Genomic DNA, 27,266 nt, shown 5'->3' with positions numbered 1-27,266 from the left:
TTAAGACACGAAAGCAATTACTCTTATTAATTAGTACTAGTACTAGTCATGCGCCCTTCCAATTTGCTGCTCACGCATTAGTACTACTATTTTCTCAGTTGATTAGACGCATTAGAATTTACACTTGCTACATCTCACAACCAATCGATGACTATCTTGGTCTCAGAGATTTTCATGCGTGTCTTCTAAACCGTGACGGAGGAAGTACTGTTCTCCACACACACATATATATACGCATTATGCTGTGCAGTTGTTGATTATTCATGTCTTCACCTAGCTGCTACAGTAAGTATACGTCTTCTGGAATTTAATTTGTCCATATATGTAATGAAACAAGGGAATAATCAGCGCTAGCTAGCTAGCTATACAGGTAGACCTAGACGTAGTAGATCATGCCGACTTCGATGAGGCTGATGTGCGGTATGTTGAGCGCCACGGCGGGGCCCCGGGAGTTCTTCCGGAGGAAGTTGTAGGCAATGTCGATGGCGAACTTCTTGAAGACGTTGGAGCTCTTCCTCGCCTTGATGTACGAGTGCCCCATGATGTAGGCCACGCCGGCGTGCTTCGCCTCCACGATGGCGGCCAGCTCCGCCTTCACCTCCGGGTCCACGTGCTCGCCCGCCAGGTCCGACAGCTCGAACCGCACGCGCTGCCGCCGGTTGCCGTACGCCGCCGCCGGGGACTCCGGCTCGTACATGGCCTGCAGCGACTGCAGCGTGTCCGACTTGTCGCCGTCCGTGGCCGCCGTGGCCGCGCGCAGCACGAGGCTCTCCTCGTCCACCGGCTCCTGGACCAGGAGCCGCCCCGTCCGCTCCAGGTCGCTGGGCCGCCTCACGACGGCCATCCGTCCCTCGACGGCCGACGCGGCGCCGTCGCTGGGGCGGTTGTCGGCGGCCTCCATGTGCACGAACTCGGCGATGCGGAGCACCAGGTCGTTCTCGAAGTCGCTGTCCTCGCCCAGCAGGTCCTTGTAGCCGTACCGGACGACGCAGCGGAACATGTGGAAGTCGCGCGGGCCGATGCGGCCCACCAGGTGCCGCTCCTCGGGGCACACGTGCGGCACGGGCACGGCCTTGACGCACACGAACACCAGCACCTGGTGGAACGCCGGCAGGTTGGTGACGAAGTGCGAGAACACGGCCGGCACGCCGGTGGCGAGCTCGCTGTAGATGAGGCCGATGCCGGGGACGCGCACGATGCCCAGGCTGGGGCCCAGCGCGTGGATCCACCGCAGGGACACCTTGTTCTGCACGTCGAACGTGTGCTTCAGCCTCGTGCCGTAGTGCCACGTGTACATGATGGCCACCACCAGCAGCGAAAACGCCAGCGGCAGCCACCCGCCCTGCGGCACCTTCATCAACGCCGCCGACAGGTACGCAACCTCCACGACGCCGAAGGCCAGCAGGAAGAGCGTCGCCATGATGAACCCCAGCTGCCACACGAAGACGATCACCAGCGACATGAGGAGCGTGGTGACCACCATGACGCCCGCGCACGCCATCCCGTATGCGTTGCCGATGAGCATGGTGTCACGGAAGCCGACGGTGACGCCGAGGCAGACCAGCATGAGGATCCAGTTGATCTCGGGGCTGTAGATCTGGCCGGGGATGAGGCTGGAGGTGTGCACGATCTTGACGCGCGGGAAGCAGCCTAGCGCCATGCACTGCCGCACGATGGAGAAGGTGGCCGTGATCACCGCCTGGCTGCCCACGATTGAAGCCAGCGTCGCGATCACCATCACCGGCCAGAACAAGCGCACTGCACCCACATTTCAATTTCATTCATGTCGAGATCACAGATATATCCACATTACACCGTCGGAAATCAGTACGTATGTTGTCATTTAACCTGTATTATCATATTAGGCACTTTGATTTTTGTGCATGTAGTGAATGTGAGTACGTATTTTGATTAGGGTCTAAGTCAGGCTGAGGTTTTCTTAAGCCTGAGTGGACCCAGAAAATTACTATCCCGTTTTTAAATATAAGTGTTTTTTGAGATTTTATTACAGATTACATAATGAATAAAATAAATAAATGTATACTTTAAAATATGTGTATGTAGTTTGTAATTAAATCTTTAAAGGGGCTTATATTTAGAAACTAAGGAAGTACAACTCAGTTTATTAGCGAAAAGTGCACCTTCTGAGTTCTGAATGAGCTAGTAGAATTCAAGAAAAATTCTAAGTCGATTGAGATATAGAAGAAGAAATTTAGTTACCGGGTATGGACTGGAAGAAGATGAAGTGGATATCGCACTCGGGAGTTTTGGACAAGAAGGCCGCCTGTCCCATGTACTGCAGCACTAAACACGGGTAGATCAGGCCTACAAAGGCCACCTGTCAAGTGACAACAATGATGGTTCATTTGCTTTTCTAGAAAACCTTTGATAGTGGGATATCATGCAGTTTCGTTCATTGTCCACTAGACATACTGTTGAAAGTTGAAGAAAGGAGAATGTAAAATTAGAAATAATGTGCCTATGAATGAGGCCATCTTAGTTACCAACCTACTCCCTCCGTTTCTAAATATAAGTCTTTATAGAGATTTCACTAGTGGACTACATACGGATGTATATAGACATACTTTAGAGTATAGATTCAATCATTTTGCTTCGTATGTAGACCCTTAATGAAATTGTTTAAAAGACTTATATTTAGGAACGGAGGGAGTAGATATTATACATTAATACGTATCATATGCATATATGATACTACAAGTGTATGATATTCCCACCAATCGAAGTGCTTATTTGACCTCTTAACCAAGTTCAATACTTAATTACCATGAGGACATTGTCATGGTAAAAAAAAAAAACAGAGTCTAGTAAGTTAGCAGCAAATAAAGATAAGATTGGGAACCATACCCTTATGGATGTGGCTGTGAAGTGGCCAAGGTCCGCAAACATAGCCTCCGTGCCTGCAACGCATATGTATTAAATGTGCCAGTTAAGATCAAAGGTACAGTAGTAAACGGCAGTTGATGTGAGGATGTAAGGGCATCTTCAATGGTTGTAAGATAGTTGTTGGTAATTTTGACACATAGGATTTTTGATGATGTGTCATTGCAATAAATAAGGAAAGAGAACAAGGTTGTATGTAAATTAACCAACACCCTTGCACAAGCTCCAATGTAGAATGAGAGAGCACCTTATTTATTACCTCACATCTTATTGGACAAACTAGATACAACACATTGGAGTAGTTGTATGTTAAGGTGTTGGCTGATGACATGGCATATTTTACCAACAAGCTAACCAACAAACTGTTGGAGATGCCCTAACATTGCATGCCATTGTTGGTACCTGTCATGGAGAGTAGCACCCCTCCGAGCGCAATCCAGCCCTCTCTGCCGGTCCTCATGAAGAACCTGACGAGGTAGGTGGGAGAGAGCGCGTAGAACACCCTGGGGTTCCACGCGAAGATGTTGTAGGCGCCGACGCCCCCCAGGAGGAGGAGCCAGATGACGATGACGGGCGCGAACAGGAAAGCCACGCGGTGCGTCCCCCAGTGCTGCAGCGTGAAGAGGCACACCAGCACGATGCACGACAGGATCACCACCTCACCTGCTCTCTTTTTTGTAGGGGCGGCAGATTAGCAGCAGCGATGCATGGTGCCGGACTGTTCCAGCAAGTGAGAATGTTTGTTGCAGGGGTCCGGAGAACACTCACCGTTCGACAGGGTGTGTGAATGGACCTGCAGGCCGGAGAACGAGGAGAGCACTGGGAGGATCGAACAAGGTAAGCAGGCAGGCATTGAGATCGATCAAGCTAATTAAGTGGCAGCATGCAGCAGCAAACCGATAATAATTCCACGCGCGCACGCACTCACCGGACATGGCCGGGGTGAGGACGCCGTCGCCGATGACGAGGGAGGCGCCGAAGAGGACGGTGAGGAGCAGGCACGTGCGCGACTTGCTGTGGTTCTCGAGGAAGCGCCGGAGCGCGCGCAGGATGGCCGTGTCATGCGCCGCGTAGCCCGGCTTGTAGTAGGTGGAGAGCTCCTCGTCGGCGGCCTGCTGGTTGGGCATCAGGCTGAACTTGGCGTGCCGCACCAGCAGCGAGTAGAGCGCGAAGGTGCCGCCCTCCCCGTTGTCGTCGGCGCTGAGCACGATGAAGACGTACTTGAGGAGGGGGATGAGGGTCACGGTCCAGAACACGAGCGAGAACACGCCGAAGATGGTCTCCTCATCCTCGAACCGCCGGAGCGGGCCGGCGAAGGTGCTCTTGTACACGTACAGCGGCGACGTGCTTAGGTCGCCATACACCACGCCGCAGCTCTGGTACGCCAGGAGCAGCACGTGCTTGTAGTAGGATCTCCAGTGCCGCTGCAGCATCCGTCGTCAATTTTTTTTTCACTCAAATAGCGAATAGCCATCGAGCACATCGAACACTGCCATCACCGGAGTATTTAACCAAAAAAATAGCAAATTTCATGGAAACGTGATAAAAAACTATCATTTTATAAATTTGTGTCAAAAACTATCATTTTTCTAATCCGTGGCAAAAAACTACCATGTGAGAGAATCGTCCGCTTTGCCCACTCTAAGCAAATATTCTGACCGGTTAGGCCCACAAATCAGGTGCCAGCGTGGCCAACCGTTCACGACGTGTGTTAACACAAGTGGGCAAATAGGAAAACCAACTGACATGATTTTTTTTTTTTGCCATGAAATAGAAAAAGTGATAGTTTTCGACATAAAGTTGTAAAGTGATAGTTTTTGGACACGTTTCTATAAAATTTGGTATTTTTTTATTAAATACTCGATCAATTGCTTACATTTTCATGTTCACCGTCACTGGCGGGGGTTAATGCATTACTGGGGGGCTGTGCCCCCCCCCCCCCCCCCCTCAAAGATTAGCACATACAGGCTTAAAAAAATATGGATTATGAATTTTGCATGTTTGCCTTTCATTCAATAATGTAGCCTATATAGTTCTTTCTTAAAGTCAAACATTACAAAGTTTGACCATGTTTATTAAGAAAAATATCGGCAACAATAATAGCAAAATAATATAATATGAAAGTATATCTTGTGTTTTATGTAGTGATATGGATTTGATATTATATATGTTGATACTTTTCTCTAGAAACTTGGTTAAAATTGATGAAGTTTGGCTTAAAAAATTATAGACACTACATTATAAAACGGAGGGGGTATTGAGCAATATTACTCTTTCACACTCAGAGTAAGCTATTTTTAGTGGGGCATTACGAACTGCTGGTGTGAAAAAATGGCTAATCATCAAGATGTCTGAAAAGTCTCCTAGTCAAAAAAAAAAGATGTCTGAAAAGTTCTCCGCGGCATGCAATGGTTAATACAGTGTTTTCCTTCGTTGTTGATGTGGCCATAAGCTATTGACATTGCGTTGCAGAATCTTTACTACTCCGTATTTGCTATCGACTACTCCCTCCGTTACTAAATATAGGACCTTTTAAAAATTGCACTATAAATTACATACAGATATACATAGACATATTTTAGAATATAGATTCATTCATTTTGCTCCGTATGTAGTATCCTAGTAGAATCTCTAAAAGGTCTTATATTTAGAGACACAGGGAGTAGATATTAATATGCTGATCTTTACACAGAAAAGGTCATCCGTCATCCTTCCATTCATCAAATATTTTTGTTCATCCTTTTACAGTTGGTACTTACTAACAAAGCATTCGAATCCGGAACGCAGGAGAAATCTGACACATCAAAATTTCCACAAATCAAACTCATCACTGGATGGGTGCATGAGTGCGACATGAAAATTCCACCACAATATGTTCTTGGCAGAAATATGGCAGACAAAGATTTTTGGATTATTGGTCATATGCCTAGATCTAAATCGATAATGGATTCTTCCGAGTGAAAATCTCAAAATACACCACCGTTCTTGAGGGCAAGGAAGGATAGCTCACTCACCGGGTTTCCATGCGGGTCGTCGTCGTCAGGGTACACGCCGGCGATGTTCTCCGGCGAGATGCCCCTCTCGCAGTCCATTGAGTGCATTTTTATTCAGGGATGAAGAAGGGGGTCGGGAGTGGCCAGAACACACACAAAATCACGAACTGCGAGGCATACTCACTGATTCTGCATGTCATGACCCTCTATTTTTAACCGTATGGATGGATGTGTTAGCACTCAGTGTTCTTGGAGAGAAACGCAGGAGGGGAGAGAGCGCGCTCCCCGATTTCTTAGGAGGACGTTGACAGTTGTAGCTGCATGTAGAGGTGAAGAAGTTGCAACTTGTAAGAACTGAGCACATTGGCTGCATGCACATTTCCTTTGTTGCATCTGGATGGTCACGCCGGCACTCTTTATTTTATGTTTTCCTTTTTTCTTTTGGGAAAAGCTTACCTTCTATCGGCCGATCTCACGCCCACGTCCGCCGGCTCCGTGTCCGTTGGATTGTTTTTTGATCCAACACTCGATAGCACCCGCATCCACGCGCATGGGTCTGCAGCTCAGCTGAGCTGCTGTTTCAGAAACGCTTTCTACAGCAGAGTGCTTGTTGTGGGGCTCTTTGGTGGTTAGATCCAGCAGCGGGGAGGCCGAGCACCGTCTGGGACGGAGGCGGCGGCTAGGCAACCACGACAGACCAGCCGCGCTAACGACGACGAGGAGGATTCCAGTCGGATCTTGCTGGATCCGATGAGATGACGTGCGGGCAGGAGGTGGGGACGTCCGGGAGCGTCAGGGGCTCGTCTCAGCAAGGTCCGGAGGGGTTGACGGCGAGCTTCGCAGTTCCGGTGCTCGCTAGTGGCGCGGCACTGCTACTCCCTCACCGGCGGTAATATTTTTCTTGCAACATCCTCCCTGCTTCAAGAAAGATTCTCCAGCATCGCTAATGTTACAAAACTTTCATCCGTCGACACCTTTGTTTGAGAAAAAACTGTAATAATACATTTGTTCACAAAAATTCTACACCACAATCTCTGTTATAATTGTTTCTGCAACAAAGTCGTTGTTGCGGGAATCTGTAACAGAATCTCCGTTATAAATGCTTCTATAACAAAGTTGTTGTTGCAGAAATTAATGAATGGGGGAGGGGACAAGCGGGGCATGGTAGAAGATCGATCGGATGTTGTCAATGCGTAGATCCAACGCCATCGACGTGACGGATGTATAGGATACGTCGATCGATGGACGCGTAGCAGTCCTCTTTTCTTTTTATGTTTTTTGGTTGTGTGAATATTCAATGCCTCTACCTAGTCTTAATATTGTGTCGTTACATAGTCAAGCGTGATTGGTATTCCATCTTGGTATTAATATATTACCCTTTATCATGAAATAAATTGGCAACCCAATGATATCTTTACAAAAGCGGAACATCTTAAAACCAAATTATATGTATCAAACAAGGGGCCCTTCCTAATAAAAAGAAGGAAAAAATAGAAAAATGGCACTATGTAAGAAGTAATTGCTAGATGCTTAAAATGTTGGCCGCACAGACCACTAGGTTTTTACTACTCCAAATAATTTGTACCAAAGAAATGACTTTTCCTGCAAAAAAACAAGGAGGAAAAGGAAGAATCTACACCCAAAATACAAAGGTGAAAATGGTTCCACACACTCTCTCGAAATAGGATTTCCCTCCGCTTTGTATTACAAAGCAACCATCACCGATACAACCAACGATAGGCGTTGGGGCAAAAACAGTACAAACGCGCTCAAAACAAACGAGAGAGAAAGACAAAAGAAACAAATACCAACAACGTAGGATCGACAGAAACCGAGAAGCCTCCGACCGCTGCGCCCACCCGGGATCTTCCACCGAGCTCCTAGACTCCGAAGCGCCGGTACCAATCAACACCTCCAAGAAGGGACGCGACAATGACAACACTGCTGCCAAGGACTTCCCTCGGTACGCGGTGATGAGACAGGAAGGGTAGCCCCTGACGCCCTCCAAGAAGGTCGAGGACACCCACAGGCGCCACCGCATCGAGGTCGGCTAGGACGACAGGGATTTCTCCCGATCCGAACCTTCACCTCGGGCGCTTCGGAGCACACAACCAAACAGTCCCCCACCTTGCGCCAACATGGTCTTGAAGCTTCCCACGTCGTCTCACCACAGTGCCGCGAAGGGGGCCTTCACAACGAAGAAGAGAAGTCGGGACTAGGGACAACAGCACCGTTGGCATGCAGAAGGGCTCAATCTCCATCGTCAATAACGGTAATTGACCTGACGCGACAGCAGGAGCATACCAGGCCCGTGGGCCCATAGGCCCGACCAGGCCTTCACATACCCGCAAAGCTCCCGCTGCCGCGCTGCAGAAAGCACTTCATCGGCACCACCATCATCACCCATCTGGGCTGCTCCTCCTCCTCGCTACGCACAAGACATTGAAGTCGCGCCAGTGGCCAGCCTGCTAGGACCCAAATGGGGCCCGGAGGTGCCAGATCTGGGTCGAGGGCGTGTTGTCGGCCACCCCACGCCACCATGCCTCCCCGCCATCAAGGAGCGGCACCACTACCACGCCCACCGTCGAGTCTCCGGGCCACTGCCAAGCCGAGCAGCACCGCTGCCGTCTCATGCCCTGCGCAAGAGAAACACGTGCGTGGGGACAGAAAGGTCCCGCCGCCGCCGACACTACCCGGGCCAGCGTCGGGGATGCCCACCAATGACGACAGGGGGTGAAGAGGGGAGTAGGACGGCCAAGAGAGAGGGACACACACCGCCCTGGCCACCTCCCGGGGAGGCGGCACGAGGGCGAATCCAGGATGGAGGAAGAGGGGGCGGGACCGGACGGGTGCGACCAGCGGCCGCCGATGACAGGAGGGCTCTAGGTCGGCCGGCGGCGGCGGGAGGGGGTTAGGGGAGGAACCCTAGCGGGGGAGGGGCGGGGGGGAGGGAGTCAGAGTCTTTTTAACTCTGAACCAAGTTTACTTGTGTGGTAATCTGGTTCCACACACACCCATGTGAATAGTAAATTGAAAAATAGTAGGAAAATTTACAAGATTCTGAATTTTTGGAGTATCGAACTTGATCGACCATTCTACTCATGTGTGAAGTTTCGTGAACCATTAACACCCATGATATTTTTCGTGAAGGAAATACAATGGAGACCTTACTATTCATGAAAGAGTGATTATTTAATATAGCCTTGATTCTTTCATTTTTGCCCAGAATACCACATGTTATTTCTTTGTGGAACTTCATAGGCAAGTTTTTTTTCTCAAATTTACTACTCTTAAGAGCCACGCAGAACCGTGTTCACTAAATTAGCGTCCAAACTATATTGCATAAATGTAATAGATGAGTATGATGTAGTATTATCACTTTCGCTGTAACGCCCCGGACACACCCGCCGACGGTCGTTACTCCTGGCGGGATCTAGACTGGCTCCACATATCAATACTAGTCGTTTCTGTGCACTTTGTCCTCACTCATGCGCACCCGGGATCAACTTCCCAATCGGTCACCGATCCTAGAACTACTCCAAGCCGAGAACGCTTAACCTGGGAGTTCTGTTCGAATGGGCTCCCGAAAAAGAAGGAATTCCTTATTGATATGAGTAGTTTATCCTCCCTAATAAGCCACGTTATGACATACACCACCACTCAACCGCGAGGGTCGGCTCTCATACCAACTTGTAACGCCCCAGACACACCCGCCGGCGGTCGTTACTCCTGGCGGGATCTAGACTGGCTCCACATATCAATACTAGTCGTTTCTGCGCACTTTGTCCTCATTCATGCGCACCCGGGATCAACTTCCGGGTCGGTCACCCATCCTAGAACTACTCCAAGCCGAGCACACTTAACCTGCGAGTTCTGTTCGAATGGGCTCCCGGAAAAGAAGGAAATCCTTAATGATATGAGTAGTCTATCATCCCTAATAAGCCAGGTTATCACATTTGCGAAATGTGTTATCAAAGAATCACATAGGCAAAATAAATTACCAAATCAAATCGCAAGGTTGGATTTGGTTGCTACTTTATCTTCTTGGCTGAAAAGGGATCAATGTTCAAAAGCCAATGCCAACTTCCTGCATTCGCTAAGCAAACAAGAGTACCCTTCTACTGAAAGCTCCTCTGAGATCGAGGATGAAATCGTGTTGTTGCCTTGGTGAACTATCGTTTATTTCAAAATCACATTAAGTATCGAACCTTAAGTAGGACTAGATTGATGTAAGACCCCGATAGTTAAGATATAGTCATCTCCCCCTAATGATGCCATGTCACTATAATTGCTAAGCTTAATTACCCTAAAAATACCAAATCCAAATTCAAATTCAAATTACAAGTCAAATTTTTATTTCATCAAACTTCAAACAAAATTGTTGGTAATTTTGCAAATAATCACTAAATAATTGAAAACAAATGTAAAAAACCTTTTTTGGATTCCAAGTTTGTCCATAGCTTCAAATATGTGGTCCAGCAACAAATAACTTGACCTTTTCAATTCAAAAACATGTTTAAACAATTCCAAATGCCCTCAAACTTTTTTGCGCAATCCGAGTATATTGCGAGTGAATTATGTGCAAAGTTTGAGTCATAAAAAAATTCATATGATGCACCAATTATTTACAAAACGAAAAAGAAAGAAGAAGCAAAAAAAGTAAAAGAAAGAAAGTGCACTTGTAACCCACTATTAGAGTGCACAGCCCGACCCACCACCACCAGCTCTCCTTCAACCTCGTGCTACAAGTGGCAGAGGATGGGCATGGTAGCCATCTAGCCCACCATGGTTGCCGATGTCGTTGTGTCAGACACTGCGTGACCCGATGGATGGATAAGAGCGTCGCCGTCAACCGCTTGGAGAAACCCTAGCCCACTTGCCCCACTCCTCGTCCCTCTCCCTCTCGCACGGGCTCGCCCTAGCTCGGCCGTCACCGCACCGTGGTCGTCAAAAAGCATCGGAGCCACCCCGAGTAACGAGAGTTGTCTAGGAGGAGCGTCATCATTGTCTTCATCGTCTACACAAACAAATCGAGGCATGGGATCAACGGAGACATCACTGCAGCCACCCGCTGTTGCGCTCTCCTGCTGCCATTGGTTGATGCTGCATTACTTGCTACTACCGGCATGCTACTGCATTGCTGCTCGTGCTAGCTGTCATTGCTATCTTGCTGCTTGCTAGTTGCTACTCATGTTTGATGTTGCAGTTGCTTTGCTGCTCACTCTTACTGTTGTTGCGCTGATGTTGTTGCTACTTTGCTATGTTGCTACGTTGATGTCGCTGTTGTTTTGCTTTGTTATTGCTCTTAGTTGTTGTTGTCGATGTTGATACGTGCTCGCCCAGCCGTTCCCTTGCAACCGCCTGTTGCTGCTTGCCGCTTCCCCCTCCCCCTCCCATGCGCACGCTCGCACGACCATGTCTGCGCCCCTGCCGTGCGTATGCAAAGCCACTTGTCGCTGGCTTATGCCACTGCCAACGGGCCCCGTCCTATTTAATTAGAGCCTAATCAAGTTTACTGTGACCCCCCTAACCAGTAACAAATAGGTGGGGCACCTTGCTAATTAACCTAATTAAAGCAACTACTAAAGTTTGTTAATAAACCCTTGTCAATGATGCCTGGCCCCACTGCCAAGGTTTGATGAGTCAACAATTGACTGTTGACTATGGTGACCCAGCCACTAGGCCCCAATGTGAGCCACACAACCACATTGATGTGTACACTTCTGTGTGCACTTACCATATTTTCTATTAATTTTGAATTATAATATTTTATAAAATCCAGAAAATCATTTGAACTTTGAAAGTTCATATAAAATAAAATTGTAAGTGAGATGAAAATAATTTACATATGAAAGTTGATCAGAAAAATATAAAGAATCTAAATATGTCATCCATATACATGTCATGCCCCTCTAACATAATGAACATGGACATTTTGCATCATGATCACCTCTTCGAATAATACCTCGAGCCGAGAAAATATTACCACATTTCCCCCCTTCTTTTAAAATGCTTAGGGATGCATTAGAGCATATCATCAACATATTGACATGACATACATTTGTGTTTCATTTGTATGCCCATTATTTATTTCGTTTCCCCTCTCGTCTATTCTTTTGGTAGACCCCGGGACTGTTGTTGACCCCGAGTACGACTACGTCGAGGACGACCCATCCTTCTCAGTAGAGCTTCCAGGCAAGCAAACCCCCTTGATCATTCTGATATCGCCCATTATTTCTCTCTTATTCTTGCATTAGATTTTGCTACTATTTTTGTGGTAGCTCCTATTCTGATGCATAGCCTGTTTTTGATAACCTAGTATTGATACTTTATGTGTTAACCTATATGTCTAGTAGAGGTGAGTTGGTGTTCCATCAGAGGCCCTACACCCTTGTCAGTGTTGTCATGCCATTCTATATGGGTATTCTGATATGATGGGTCATTGTACCGAGACCCTAACACCCCTAAAGGCCCTTGCTATTGTACGACTCTCTAGAGCCGCACCAAGTGTAATCTACCGAGGGTGATTCCTTGTATTTCACTCTCGATGATGACTCTATAGTGCAACACATCTAGTGTGATCTAATCAGGGTGATTCCTCGTATTTCACTCTAGGTGATGACTCTATCGTGTAGTATATCAAGGTAAACCTATCGAGGGTGATTCCTCTGTGAAAGCACAATTGCTCCCTAAGGTGGTTTTGATAATTGACCACAACATATGCATCATTGGACTAATTATCTTATTCAAGTATATTTCAGAAATGTTCAAAGATGCTTTGGCTATAGGATTGTGAGGAGAAGCCCCTTGATGCAAGGAAAGAAATAGGACTGGCTCAAGCTTCAAGCAAGAAGATGCAAGGAAAGAAATAAGGGGGTGAGGTATTATCATGAATTGGTTGCTCAAGTGCTTAGAGGTAGCCACCAAATATACTCACCATTTTCCCGCAAAATATCTCTGTCCAAAGCCACATCAGCAAAATTGGTGCCACCAACTATTTCCACCCGACCCTATCGATTTTCCACTTGACAGAAACTATGCCAAACCCTACCATCTCGGTACCACCAACTTTCACATTGGTGCCACCGAGATTCAGTGACCAACTTTCTGTTGAGAAGATTTCAAGAATCGGGATTTCCAAGTTTGAAATTGGTATCACCGAGATTTGGAAACTAGTCTAGCTCATCGTATTGGTACCACCGAGATTCATATATCGGCCTCAGCGAGAATGCAAAAGTTGCCACATTTAGTGCAACTCGGTACCACCAAGATTCTTTTTGGTGTCATTGAATTGGGCAATAGTGTTGTAACGGTTGGATTTTGGGAGATGGCTATATATACCCCTCCACGTCCTCTCATTCATAGAGGAAGCACTCAGAACACACTTACACTTGCCAGATCCATGTTTCTGAGAGAGAGCCACCTACTCATGTGTTGAGATCAAGATATTCCAATCCAACCATCTGAACCTTGATTTCTAGCCTCCCCAAGTTTCTTTCCACAAGACCAATCTCTCCTACCCATGCCAAATTTGTGAGAGAGTGATTCAGTGTTGAGGAGACTATCTTCTGAAGCACAAGAGCAAGGCATTCATCGTTCTACCGCATCTATAACCTTTTGGAGGGTGGTGCCTCCTAGATTGGTTAGGTGTCGCTTGGGAGCCTCCTACTCCGTGTTGTGGAGCTGAACCAAGAAGTTTGTATGGTCAAGGAGATCGCCTACTTCGTGAAGATCTACCGTGAGTGAGGCTAGTCCTATGTGGACGGAAGCCATGATGGAATAGATAAGGCCGCTTCTTCGTGGACCCCTGGTGGGTGGATCCCTCCATGGACTCTCGCACTCGTTACCCTCCGTGGGTTGAAGTCTCCAATAACATGGTCGTACCATAGCGCCATCTATCGGAACCATGCCAAAAATCGATGTGTCAACCTTTGTGTTTGATCTCCTACCTTACCCTCTATTCTACATTTGCATGTCGTTACTTTCCGCTGCTATACTCTTAGATGTGCATGTGTAGGGTGAACTTGACTAGTCCTAATTTCTAAAATTGACCCATAACTAAAATTGTGAAAAGGCTAAGTTTTTATCTTGTCAAGTAGTCTAATCACCCCCCTCTAGACATACTTTTGATCCTACAATCCGGTTAAACCTTGATGGTATGGACCTGAACAACGATTTTTACAATGTTAAAGACAGGTCGGCCCCAAGAGTACCCGCTAGAGATAATGTGGCGGAACGACAGGGAATGAGGAGACCACCTAGGAGAGAGGTGGGCTTGGTCCCTGGTCATGGTCTGCGAGTTACCTAGTCGGAGCGACGACACTAACATGCTTAACGAGTTTGGGTATTTGATGTGAGACTTCCACTAGCATATACGCACTAATCGCTGATGTCTACTACACAACTTTATTCTTGTAGACTCGTGTTGGGCCTCCAAGCACAGAGTTTGTAAGACAGTAGAAATTTTCCCTCAAGTGGATGACCTAAGGTTTATCAATCCATGGGAGGTGTAGGATGAAGATGGTCTCTCTCAAGCAACCCCGCAATCAAATACAAGAAATCTCTTGTGTCCCCAACACACCCAATACAATGATAAATTGTATATGTGCACTAGTTCAGCGAAGAGATGGTGATACAATTGCAATATGGATGGTAGATATAGGTTTTTGTAATTTGAAACTATAAAAATAACAAGGTAACAAGTGGCAAAAATGAGAAAAGTATTGTATTAATGCTTGTAAATAAGGCCTAGGGTACATATTTTCACTAGTCCAATCTCTCAACAATGCTAACATAGTTGGATCCCTCAATGTGCAACAAAAAATCACTACACAGTTCCTATCTAGTGGAGAACAATAAGATGAAATTGGTGTAGGTAGTAGGACCACCTCAAAGTTATTCTTTCCGATCAATCTCTTCAAGAGTTCGTAGTAAGATAACATCAAGCTATCCTTTCCGTTCAATCTATTCAAGAGTTCATACTAAGATGACATGAGGCTATCCTTTCCGTTCGATCTATCTAAGAGTTCGTACTAGAATAACACCAATGATACATATCAATCGACCCTAATGTCACCTAGATACTCCAATGTCACCTCAAGTATCCGTGGGTAAATTATGTGACATGCATAAAAAAATTAGACCTATAATATTCAATCCAACACAAAGAACATGCAAGGAGCAACCCAAGATTTCTATCGGAGAACATGGTATGAGAACGTGCAATCAACCCCTATGCATAGATCCCCAAAGTCACCGGAACCCGCAAGTTGATGCCTCAACATATATCAAGTGTTGTCATACCAATATGCTCAATCCAACATGACGAGATCTTAAAGGAAAAGACTCATTTGATCACAACTAGATGGTAAGGTAAATACATCATATGATCCAACTATATTAACAAAGCCCGTGTTCTTGAGATCGTGCCATCGCAAGAACATGAGAGAGAAAGAGATTAAACACATGGCTACTTGTATATACCCCCAGCCTCGAGGGTGAACTACTCCCTCCTCATCATGGCCTCCGCCGAGATGATTAAGATGGCCACCGGTGATGGTTTTCCCTCTCCGGCAGGGTACTGGAATCGCTCCAGATTGGTTTTTTGGCGATATAGAGAGTTGCAGTGGCGGAGCGGAAGTTCTCTCTTTACTTCTCGGGTGTCTGGGATTTATAGAATTTTTCAGCATTGGAATCATGCGCAATGGAGCCACATGGGCCCCACAAGACATCAGGGCGCGGCCAAGGCCCAAGCCGCGCCCTGTTGGCTTGTGCCTCCATGGAAGCCCTCCTCTGGTGGTTCTTCGCTCCAATGTTTCTCATATGTTTCAGAAAAAATCATAAAAAAGTTTCGGGTGATTCCGAGAACTTCCATTTTCTACACAAAAAACAAAATCATGGTAATTCTGCTGAAAATAGCGTCAGTCCGGGTTAGTTCTAAATAAATCATATAAAGTGCATCAATACCATATAAAGTTATTATAAACATAGGCAAATATGGCATGAATACTTCATAAATTATCGATACGTTGGAGACTTATCAACCGCTACGCGGGTTAATGGTTTATGGGGCCCTCAACGTCGTACATTTCCTTCAAAAGTAATCGAGATGTCACACTCGAGTGGGCTGATTGTTGGGGTGGACGGTAACTGCCATATTTGTAGAAAGAGGTGGGTCTAGTCCCCGGCGTGTCGAGCAACCTGCAGGAGTGCTTAGGGTGATTTTCCCATCACCACTTTGCACTTAGGATTTAGACCAGCGTGTTGACCTCTCTGGAGCGCCTAGGTTAGTCTACCGTGTGTAGATCATTCGAGTCCGGTCATTACCTAGAAAAGTGTGTCCGACCAGAATTAATCGAGCGCATCGGGAAATATGGTGCACCCCTGTAGGGAAGTAATCTATTCGAATAGTCGTGTTCATGGTAACAAGATGACTTCAAGTTGTATCCCGACCTCTTACTACTAAAACTAGATACTCGATAAAATACACCCAGATAACTGAAACGAATACTCGAGGATCCCTTCTCACATGGAGTCGAGGTAGGATCCCAGGGTATGTTATTGATGTATGTACTTACGAGTTGATACCACATACACTCCTCTCTTCTAGTGTTGAAAGATATAGTCTTCGATAGCATGAGCTTCTCCCCCTTATTCTGGCATTTCTGCATTTTAGTCCATAGATACTACCCCATTCCTTTGATACCGATGCATATGTGGTTTAGTTCTTATGTAAGTCTTATGAGTACTTTGGATGAGTACTCATTGTTGCTTTGCTACTCTTTTCGCTTCGACTCGGTTGCTGCAACACATGGTAGCCCCGAGTATGTAGGTCCTATTCCAAGAGGCTACTGCGTGGAGGACGTTTGACGAGTAGTAGTCCGGAGGTCCCAGATAGGAGGCCTTACCTTTCGATCTAGTGTCGTTGCTTTGCTCAGCCTTCTTAAAGCAAAACTTGTCTAACTATATTTGTACTAAGATAATACTCATTTTCATAACTGATGTATTATCTGTCCTTGTGGCCCTGTCTTGTAACATAAAAATTTATGTTTAAATTTGTGTCATACAGTTGTGTTGTGATATTGACGTCAGTCACAGTTCGTGGTTGATACGTCCCAAACGTATCTATAATTTATGTTTGTTCCATGCTCTTTTGGGTGACATTGTTATATGTTTTGCTACACTTTCATACCTTTTTACACATATTTGGACTAACCTACTAACTCAGTGCACCCAGTGTCAGTTTCTGTCTGCTGATGTATTTTTTGCAGGGACTTTTACCCCAATTTCCAGAGCCCGAAAAATCACAAGAAAAATATATAAAAATCAGCATGACGGAAGCTTCACGAGCACCAAAGGTGGGCCACAGGGGAGCCAGGGCCTTCCCAGGCGGCCTCCCTTCTGGCCGCGCTACCAGGTCGCCTGGGTGGGTCCCACCTCCTCTGGTGCCCTCCTTCAGCCTATATTTACCTCTACGATAGAAAACCCTTACAACATATCCAGAATCATGAATTTCTCCATCGTTCCGCCGCCGCAGCGCTTCCGAGATCGGGAGCGTCAGAAGACCTCTTCCCGGCACCCTGCCGGAGGGAGGATTGACCTCCGAGAGCTTCTCCACCACCATGGACGCTTCCCGGACGTGCCGTGAGTAGTCCTCCTTGGACCATGAGTCCATGACCAGTAGCTATGTGATGTCTTCTCTCCAATCTTGTGCTTCAATGTTTAGCCCTTGTGAGCTGCCCTACATGATCAAGGCATCTATGTAATTTTCCTGCTATTGCTATGCTTGGTTTGCTGGGATCCGATGGATTATGAGATTATGTTCAGATTGTGATGAGTTATATATTTGGTTCTCCTTTTATATTATGTTCTTGAGTAATTCATGCATGTTCTCCGTTGCTTTTTATTGCTTTGGCCGAGTAGTAGATTGTAACTCCAAGAGGGAGCGTTATGCATGATTGTGGGTTCATGCCCCTGATGTCTAGCTTGAGTGACAGAAACATGAGACTAGGGGATGTGTTGTTGCCACCAGGGAGAAAACAACGGTGCTTGTGACCACGGTTGCAAGGATTGTTTACCTTACGCAAAGTTCGTTAATGCGGTTGTCCGTTGCTTTGAGTTTACACTTTTGGTGGGGCTCGCAACTTAATACCCGCGAGATGTTCTGGATAGATATCTCAAGATGTATGATTAATAAGTAGATGTTGGTGAATAAACGGTCTACTTGTCTTGGCGTACTACCCATTACTTTTGAGCCTCTAACTTTCTAGTAGCATGATTAGCATTGCGGTGCGTTTATAATTTTGTCAATTGCCCAGCTGTAATTTATTTACCCAGCATAGTTGTTTATCGTCTTTTGGGAGCGAGACATCACTAGTGAACATCATGGGAATCTGGTCCATATTACCACCATTGTTTACACCTCCACCATTTACTGTTTTAATTTACTTTTCCGTTGCAATCACTATCAATATTCCCGCTTGTGTTTTGATCCTTTGCAAACTACAAGGACGGAGAGATTGACAAGCTCTCTGAACTCGTTGGGAGCAAAGTTATTTGTTGTGTGTGCAGGTCCACGTCTTCTGCTAGCGCTAGAGCAACGGACACCTTCTTGTTGATCCTCGGAGTCCTCCTGGTTCGATAAACCTTACAGTCCCCGTGTAAGAGAAATCTCTTGCTCACTACATCTCCACCTTGCACTTGGGGTAACCAACGAGGGGCGAGAAGTATATCCATCAACTCGTCATCACTGGCATGCATGATGCGTATATGGTTAGTGCACGATTATAAACGGGGGCGTCACAATAGAAAAGGCTTTGTGTCTTGGTGATTTGTAGAACTTCAAAAGAACGCTAGTCTTGGGGAATTGTAGTGGAGCACCTAGGTGCTCCACCCACCCACATCAGTATCATTGCATGGCATATTTTTTTCAAATCGGGCTCACACCCCTTTCCATTAATCACTTAACGGAAATACATCATTCGAGTGTGTGACGATCAAACATGCACCAAAACAAAATCAAAGCAAAGTTTAACTAGGATACTGAAAGGGGGAAGCAAGTTGGAGCATCGATAGGAAACCCATTGCAAATTTTTATAGAACGAAACATCCACCGCGGGGTGAAAAACTGTCGACACTAACCATCACGCAGCAAAAAAGACAACACTACCAGGAGATCAATCCACTCCCTAGGAATCTAACTATTACTGCAATATAAATATAGAACACTCGGCGGGCATCAAACCCCAGTGAGGATAACCTATAACCCTTCATCCAAGTTGAGCTCTATCACCATGGTCCATCGCCCTTCTGCCTCATGGATGATCATCCAAAGACGCCACCACCCACGCCATCATTTGTACTTCTGCCTGAAGCTTAGGCTTGTCAATTCCCTTGAGAACCCTCACTAGTACATCAAAAAAGAACAAGGAGTGAAAACGGCTTCTAGCGGACTTCTAACCACACGCTTCTCAAAAGTAACTTTGTTTCGAGTGCACCATACACTCCAGCATAAAACAGCGAGTATCATCCTATAGAACTTCCTACCCCCACGGAGGAATGTGTACAACCAAGCCCAGGATTGCCACAAGTACCGGGGACAACATGTCGCACCTAAAGCCAACCCAAAAGTCCCCCGAACAGAACAAGCAAAGGTGCAACCAAAAAAAGTGTTCCGCCGTTTCAACATTCTGACAGAATGAACATAAAGGGGTTTCTGGGGCAGTTCCTCTTCCGCATATTATCTCTAGTAAGAACAGTGTTTTGATATAGTTGCCACAAGAAGATTTTAATCTTCAAAGGAACTTTAGCCTTCCAAACCCATTTATAACTAGGTCCTGCAAGATCTTTTTCCAGCCAGCTGTAAACTGACTTAACAGAAAAACAACTTGTTAGGGGTAAGTTTCCAAACCACCTTGTCAGCGGAGTCAGATAACACCAAGTTCCGAGAACTATTAACAATATCTTCCCATTGTCGAGCCAGCTCTCCAAAGAGGGTACCCCTAAAATTGACTACATAGTTGTTACCAGCAAAGGTTGCAACGATACTATCCTGATTATCACATATATCAAACATCATAGGACAACTATCCTTTAATGGTTTGTTACCAAACGAGGGCTCATGCCACAGCTTGGTAAGGCTCTCATCATTCGTAATAATGTCCCTACCAGCCATACACACATCCTTAACTTTTATGATAGCTTTCTAGCAAGGAGAATCATTAAATCGAGGTTGAACATTAGCAACAATTTTATTTTTGAAGTATCTAGCTCGAATAATTTGTTGCCATAGACCCTCACCAGTTTCAAGTTTCCACCACCACTTAACCAACAAGCTAACATTTTGTTTATGTGAGTCTTTGATACCCAAACCCCCAATTTTCTTCGAATGACATACCCTGGTCCACTTAACCATATGATACACACGTTTTTTCTTGCCCTTCCTCCAAAAGAACCGTCTACGGTGTGTGTTCATATTTTCAACAAATGTCTTGTTCAGCAAGAACATGGACATGAAAAATGAAGGAATACCATCTAAACTACAGTCTAGAAGGGTAGCTCCAGCACCAGTAGAGGTTGAATACCCTATCCAAGATGTTAAAGGTCTAAGAAGTTTCTCATCATGAAAATCCCAATCAATAGTTTTAAGATTTGCATATCTCACCGGAACTCCCAAGTACTTCATAGGAAGCTTGCTGATGACCCACAAGTATAGGGGATCTATCGTAGTCCTTTCGATAAGTAAGAGTGCCGAACCCAACGAGGAGTAGAAGGAAATGACAAGTGGTTCTCAGTAAGGTATTCTCTTCAAGCGCTGAAATTATCGGTAACAGATAATTTTGTGATAAGGTAATCCGTAACGGGTAGCAAGTAACAAATGTAAGAAAGGTGCAGCAAGGTGGATCAATCCTTTTTGCAGCGAAGGACAAGCCTGGACAAACTCTTATATAAAGCAAAGCGCTCCTGAGGACACATGGGAATTTTTGTCAAGCTAGTTTCCATCATGCTCATATGATTCGCGTTCGTTACTTTGATAATATGGTATGTGGGTGGACCGGTGCTTGGGTGCTGCCCTTACTTGGACAAACATCCCACTTATGATTAACCTCTCTCGCAAGCATCCGCAACTATGAAAGAAGAATTAAGATAAATCTAACCATAGCATGAAACATATGGATCCAAATCAGCCCCTTACGAAGCAACACATAAACTAGGATTTAAGCTTCTGTCACTCTAGCAACCCATAATCTACTTATTACTTCCTAATTCCTTCCCCTAGGCCCAAATAATGGTTAAGTGTCATGTAATCGACATTCACATGACACCACTAGAGGAGTGACAACATACATCTCATCAAAATATCAAACGAATACCAAATTCGCATGATTACTTATAGCAAGACTTATCCCATGTCCTCAGGAACAAACATAATTACCCACAAAGCATATTAATGTTCATAATCAGAGAGTATTAATAATCATTAAGGATCTTAACATATGATCCGCCACCAAGTAAACCAACCAGCATCAACTACAAGGAGTAATCAACACTACTAGCAATCCCCAGGTACCAATCTGAGGTTTGAGACAAAGATCGAATACAAGAGATGAACTAGGGTTTAGAGAGGAGATGGTGCTGATGAAGATGTTCATGGAGATTGACCCCCTCTTGATGAGAGGATCGTTGGTGATGACGATGGCTTCGATTTCCCCCTCCGGGAGGGAACCGGTAAAATAGCTCCGTCGAAGCTCTAGATTGTTTCTATCGAAGTTCCACCTCGAGACGGCGGCGCTTCGCACCAAAAGTTCTGATATGATTTTTCCAGGTCAAAACCCTTCATATAGCAGAAGATGGGCACCGGAGGCCTGCCAGGGGGCCCACAAGCCTGCAGGGCGCCTAGGGGTAGGGCACGCCCCTGGCTTGTGGTCACCTGGTGGGTCCCCTAATGTATTTATTTCGCCCGATATTTTTTATATATTCCAAAATAATTCTCCGTAAGTTTTCAAGACTTTTGGAGTTGTGCAGAATATGTCTCTCAGATTTGCTCCTTTTCTGGTCGAGAATTCCAACTGTCGGCATTCTCCCTCTTCATCTAAACCTTGTAAAATAAGAGAAAAAGGCATAAGTATAGTACCATAATGTGTATTAACAGCCCATAATGCAATAACTATCGATATAAAATCATGATGCAAAATGGACATATCACTTGTCCACTTGACACCCAAACATGTAAGCATATAATTGATCAATGTCGTTATCACCCCCAATAGTGAACACTTCACCTTTGTCAAAATTAATTTTTAGTCGTGACATAAGTTCAAACAAGTAAAGGAGGAGCTTGACATTTATAGATTTATCACTATCATGGAAAAAAATAAGAGTATCATCCGCATACTGGAATATCCCCACACCCCCATCTATTAAATTTGGGGCCAGCCATTGAAACAAATTGTTTCGTTGGGCAGCTAACACCATCTTGGTAAGACACTCGGTGGAATGTTAAATAAGAATGGAGAGAAAGAATCCCCATGGCCGACCCCCTTACCACTTTGAACATATGACCCAAGTTCGTCATTGATATTGACACTAACAGTGCCATTACAAAGAATTTGGGAAACCCAACTGCACCAGTTTGCTCTAAATCCTCTCTTGGCGTGACAAGCAAGAAGTAAGCACCACCCCGACTTGTTTTTTTAATATGGGAGCAGTGCATGATTTCATGCAGGTATAGGATACCATCCATAATATTTTTGCCTTTAATAAAGGCATTTTGCTGCTTACTGAATAATTTAGGAGCGTAGATACTAGCTCTTCTATCCATTACTTTGGTAATCAACTTATAGGGACAACGTAACAAACAAAAGGGTTTGTACCGCTGGATTCAATTGGCTTTGGAAGTCTTGGGAAGAAGGGTAAGTATCCCATAATTAAGCCTCTAGACATCCATACTCCCATCATGAAACCGTTCAAACACTCTAAATAGGTCTGCACTAACCACCTCCCAATGGTGTTGATAAAACTCGGCTGGTATATTATCACGGCCGGGGGCACGGTTAGTATCCATAGCAAACAACACATATTTTATTTCCTCCAACGAAAAAGGTTTGATTAAATTCTCATTATCCTCATCATTTAATGTTTCTGATGCGGACCATAGGGAGGCATAAATCTTACAGATATTACTAGGCGCATGACCAAATAGTTCTTTACAGAAGTTGGTGACATGGGACAAGAGATTCATAGTCCCTTCAATGATCATTCCTCCACACTCAAGAGAATGTATAGTATTTTTCATGCATCTCCCGTTCGCAACCTTATGAAAAAAACAGTATTATTATCACCTTTCAACAACCACCTCTCATGAGATTTTCATGCCAATAAAGCTCTTCCTCCTCATACATGTTATTAAGTTCCACTTGGATATCAAGCTTCCTAGAATGAGCTGCTCCACAGAAATCACTACTCTCCTCAAGCAACTCCAACTCCTGGAGATCCAACTTGAGCATGTTACGTCTTATTTTGTTATTGCCAAAAATATTGGACCCCCACCTTTTAAAAAACTTCTTAATTCTTTTCAGTTTAATATTGAGGGTGTCAATAGTACCTTCAGTATAGGTGGGTTTTTACCAAATATTAGCCACCAAGAGGAGAAAATGAGAATTACACAGCCAGGTCAAACCAAACCTGAAACATCTACTGCCCCTAGCTCTTGGTAAGGCTATTCCTCCATCCAACATCAAAGGGTTGTGATACGACCATTCTTTAACTAACTTGTGAATAGAGACTAGAGGATAAAGGTCCTCCCATTCTGGGGACATCAACACACGATCCAGCTTCTCCAAGGTGGGGTGTTCTTGCTTATTGGACCAGGTATAGCACCAACCCCACATGAAAATCTCGCTCAACCCCAGCAAATGAATTACGGAGTTGAAAACATCACAAAATGAGACATAACAGACTGCTTATTTTTCGCACCACTATGTCTCATGATATTAAAGTCACCCCAACCAAATATGGAGTATCAATTTTGTTACAACAGGAAGACAACTCAGCCAAAAACTCAGGTTTCCTATCAACCTGAGCAGCTCCATAAACCACAAGCAAATCCCTTGCAATTTTTATCGTTATCAAACAAATTAATTTGAAGGATATGTTTACCACTAGCTGTACCAATAACGTCAAATATATCCACCTTCAGCCCACATAAGATCCCACCAGACTTGCCCACTGAGGGCATCCAGTCCGAGCGGAAAAGTGAAAAGGGTCAATTTTCCTAAAAAGGAAGGGTTGGATTTCTCCTTCATGGTCTCTTGAAGGCCCACACAATCTACATTGTAGGTATCAATGATACCAGCGAGGTTGGAAGTCCTACCTTTCTTTCCCACCCCAGTATAGTTCCAAAATAGGCCAATCATTTTTATCGAGCAGGTTTGTCCCTCACTATGGTTGATCTGCCAGGATCCAGGAAAGATTCACCACATGTTTCCTTATCTTTCTTTTGTTTCATAGTCAAAGGCATAGAGTAATATGCAGTTGGCGAAACGACCACATTCTTCTTCCTAGCATTTTGTTTTTTCTTCCCTTTAGATTGGACAGAAACAAAGGATTCATCATCTACTTCCTCACAATCCCCCAAGTTAAGGAGAGAGGGGTGTTATTCCCTAAGTAATCATTGACAGATAGATCAATAGGTTCAACATTTTTCCCCTGAGGATCTCTCTAGACTCTTCTAGCTCTCTTAACACATTTATGGTATCAAAATTATCATCATGGATATGCACCCCCATTAGGGAAGCACGAAGTATAATAGCATAATTGGATAACACAGAAAAATTATTGCAAGCATGAGGTTCATCCGTACCTTCCAGATTGCGTTTCATCATCCTCCCAACAACTACTTCATCCACCCTTGCTAGATTATGATATTGGTTGCATGTAGTAGCCGCAGTTGGTCTTGCACACGCTTCTTCATGTATAGGTTATCCCTCCGGCGACTCAACAATATAATTACTGTCAGTATTACCCACAGTCATAGACCCCTCCTCAAGTTCAACCACTCTGGTCAAGGCCGGCCACACAATGTATTATGATAAAGGAGAAAAAGGACCCGGTCCAACATTGTCAAAACTACACAAGAAAGCTGGTGATGGGGGAACAGGAGTAACAGCCCAAGCACCCGATTTCTCCTTCTCAGACGCATCAAGAGATGCACAGATGAGGCAACCTCCAACCCTTGGCTGCACTTATCTAAGGCCCCATCAAGTCCCATAGAGTTATGATCTCCCTCCTCCAAGGATTCAAATTCTTTGGCCATCGAATGGATCAATAACTCAGTGTCACCCCCATCATCACTTTCATCTTCATCATCATTTTTAGAAACAGTCGACAGCCTAGCGCTCGCATTATAGTTTTGTGAGGAGTTACCCGCGGTAGAGTAACCCACAATAGAGGTACTAGCTCCTCCCTGGTCAGTAGATATCTAAGACAGAAAATCAAACTTGGCTTTCTTATTTAGAGAAGGAGAAGCACTACTGTCCATAGGAACATGGGGCTTAGATTTCTCAAGCGCTCCAACCACCGCTTTTTCCACCTCATAGAAGAAATCATAAAACTTCCCTTCCAACAACCCCTCTGCAGATGCCGGAATTTTGTCCACCTCTCTGCAACCCAACAAGATACGAGCATACTCAGGTTTATGAATAGTAGTAGGATCCACTTCCAGAGTCACACCCACAAGGCCACCAGCATATGACACATATTCAGTACATCTTTTTCCAAGGGAACATTGCGCACACACACCCAAGCTTTCTGTAAATCTGCCTTGGCACCAATAAATGATGACCATGGGGAAATACTAATAACCATAGTTCCATCAAGGATAGGAAGGCGTTTGCCATAGTAACTTGCTCTCTCAAATTCACGAGCATTAGGGAATCTCATCACAAATTGAGATGGACTAATCTGATGAGTAGTACAACGCCATTATTTAGGTTTTTGAGAGAAGAACCCATTAAACTCAGTTTTGATATCTTTGACAGAGGTCGACCCCTCTAGGATAGTAATCACCGTGGTACAAGGTTTCTCACCATCTTCCTTGTTGTACCCACAATCAAGGATGAAGAAAAAACCCTGCCCAGGAGATTGGAATCCACACATCAATGGGATACACTCCCACAGGCGCAGAGACTGGCATGGCATATGGATCCAGATCGGTCGTGTTTAATGCAATGTATTATTTTTTGTATCTTGAAGTATTACCTCCATCACAGTTTGGAAGGCGTGCTTGAAAATTCTTTGGAACCTATGTGTTTATTGGTTGGCCATGAGATGGGCTGAAAATTAGCATTAACATTACACATGCATATAGAAGTAGTACAACGGAGTACTAATTAGCTGCTAGGAGTAAATGCAATGCGCCTTAAACCTTGTCTATTATGGAAATGCACGTAAATTTAACTGTGCCTTCTGAACCGTGACAAAGGGAGTATTGGTTAAAAAATAACTCGTATATGCACACACTATAATATGAGATGATCCCACCTATAAGACGATCTATCCCACGAGCGCTCCCACCTGTACGCATTCAATGCGGGAGTGATGGCTGATCACTATTCATCTTCCTCATCCTATTTCCCTTCACCACTTTTCTTCTTCATCCATACCTAAACTTGGCAAACCACCTGATCTGGCAAGATGTGTGCCACCTCCTTGATCTCCCAGTCACTCGCACTCTATGTCTAGGAGCAGGCTCCTCTCCCTCTCATTCGTTGCGTGCTACTTGTAATCTATGTTGGATTTTTATCCCCGAAAAGGAGAGCATGATGCAGAACAGTAGAGTAAGTATTTCCCTCAGTTCAGAAACCATGGTTATCGATCCAATAGGAGAACCAAGCAACACCGGAACCTGCACACACAACGCAAACCTTCGCAACCAACGCAGACTAGAGGTTGTCAATCTCTCGGCGATCAAGAAGCGAGATTAAATGATATATGATAGATTTATAGATTGATAAATAAATAAAGGATAAAAAAGGCAGCAAGTATTTTTGGTATTTTTGTATAAGTAAACAAGATTGATCTTATAATAAAAGTAGATCCGTGGGTCGTAGGATTCACTAGTGGCATCTTTATCAAGAAAATAGCATACGGTGGGTAAACAAATTACTGTTGGGCAATTGATAGAAAAGCAAATAATTATAACGTTATCCAAGGCAATGATAATGATATAGGCATCACATCCAAATAAAGTAGACCGACTCCTGCCTGCATCTACTACTATTACTTCACACATCGACCGCTATCCAGCATGCATCTAGTGTATTAAGTTCATAAGAACGAAGTAATTCATTAAGAACGATGACATGATGTAGTCAA

General features: G+C 44.9%; 1 protein-coding gene across 1 annotated transcript; it reads right to left on the bottom strand.

Annotated features, from left to right (window-relative positions):
- Nucleotides 1-275: 275 nt before the first annotated feature.
- LOC123400164 (probable potassium transporter 3) lies at nucleotides 276-4,334 on the bottom strand. The gene is made up of 6 exons (XM_045094582.1): nucleotides 3,830-4,334; nucleotides 3,670-3,720; nucleotides 3,304-3,564; nucleotides 2,866-2,918; nucleotides 2,221-2,338; nucleotides 276-1,758 (listed from the first exon to the last, which is right to left on the bottom strand). Exons 1-6 carry the CDS (start codon nucleotides 4,332-4,334, stop codon nucleotides 377-379), a joined length of 2,370 nt encoding a protein of 789 aa, XP_044950517.1. The 3' UTR covers nucleotides 276-376.
- Between the last annotated feature and the right edge of the window lie 22,932 nt (nucleotides 4,335-27,266).

Source organism: Hordeum vulgare, chromosome 1H (genome assembly GCF_904849725.1).
Source record: "Hordeum vulgare subsp. vulgare chromosome 1H, MorexV3_pseudomolecules_assembly, whole genome shotgun sequence".
Taxonomy (NCBI): Eukaryota; Viridiplantae; Streptophyta; class Magnoliopsida; order Poales; family Poaceae; genus Hordeum; species Hordeum vulgare.
The sequence above is the reverse complement of the archived record's forward strand: the minus strand, read 5'-3'. Positions and strand labels throughout refer to the sequence as shown.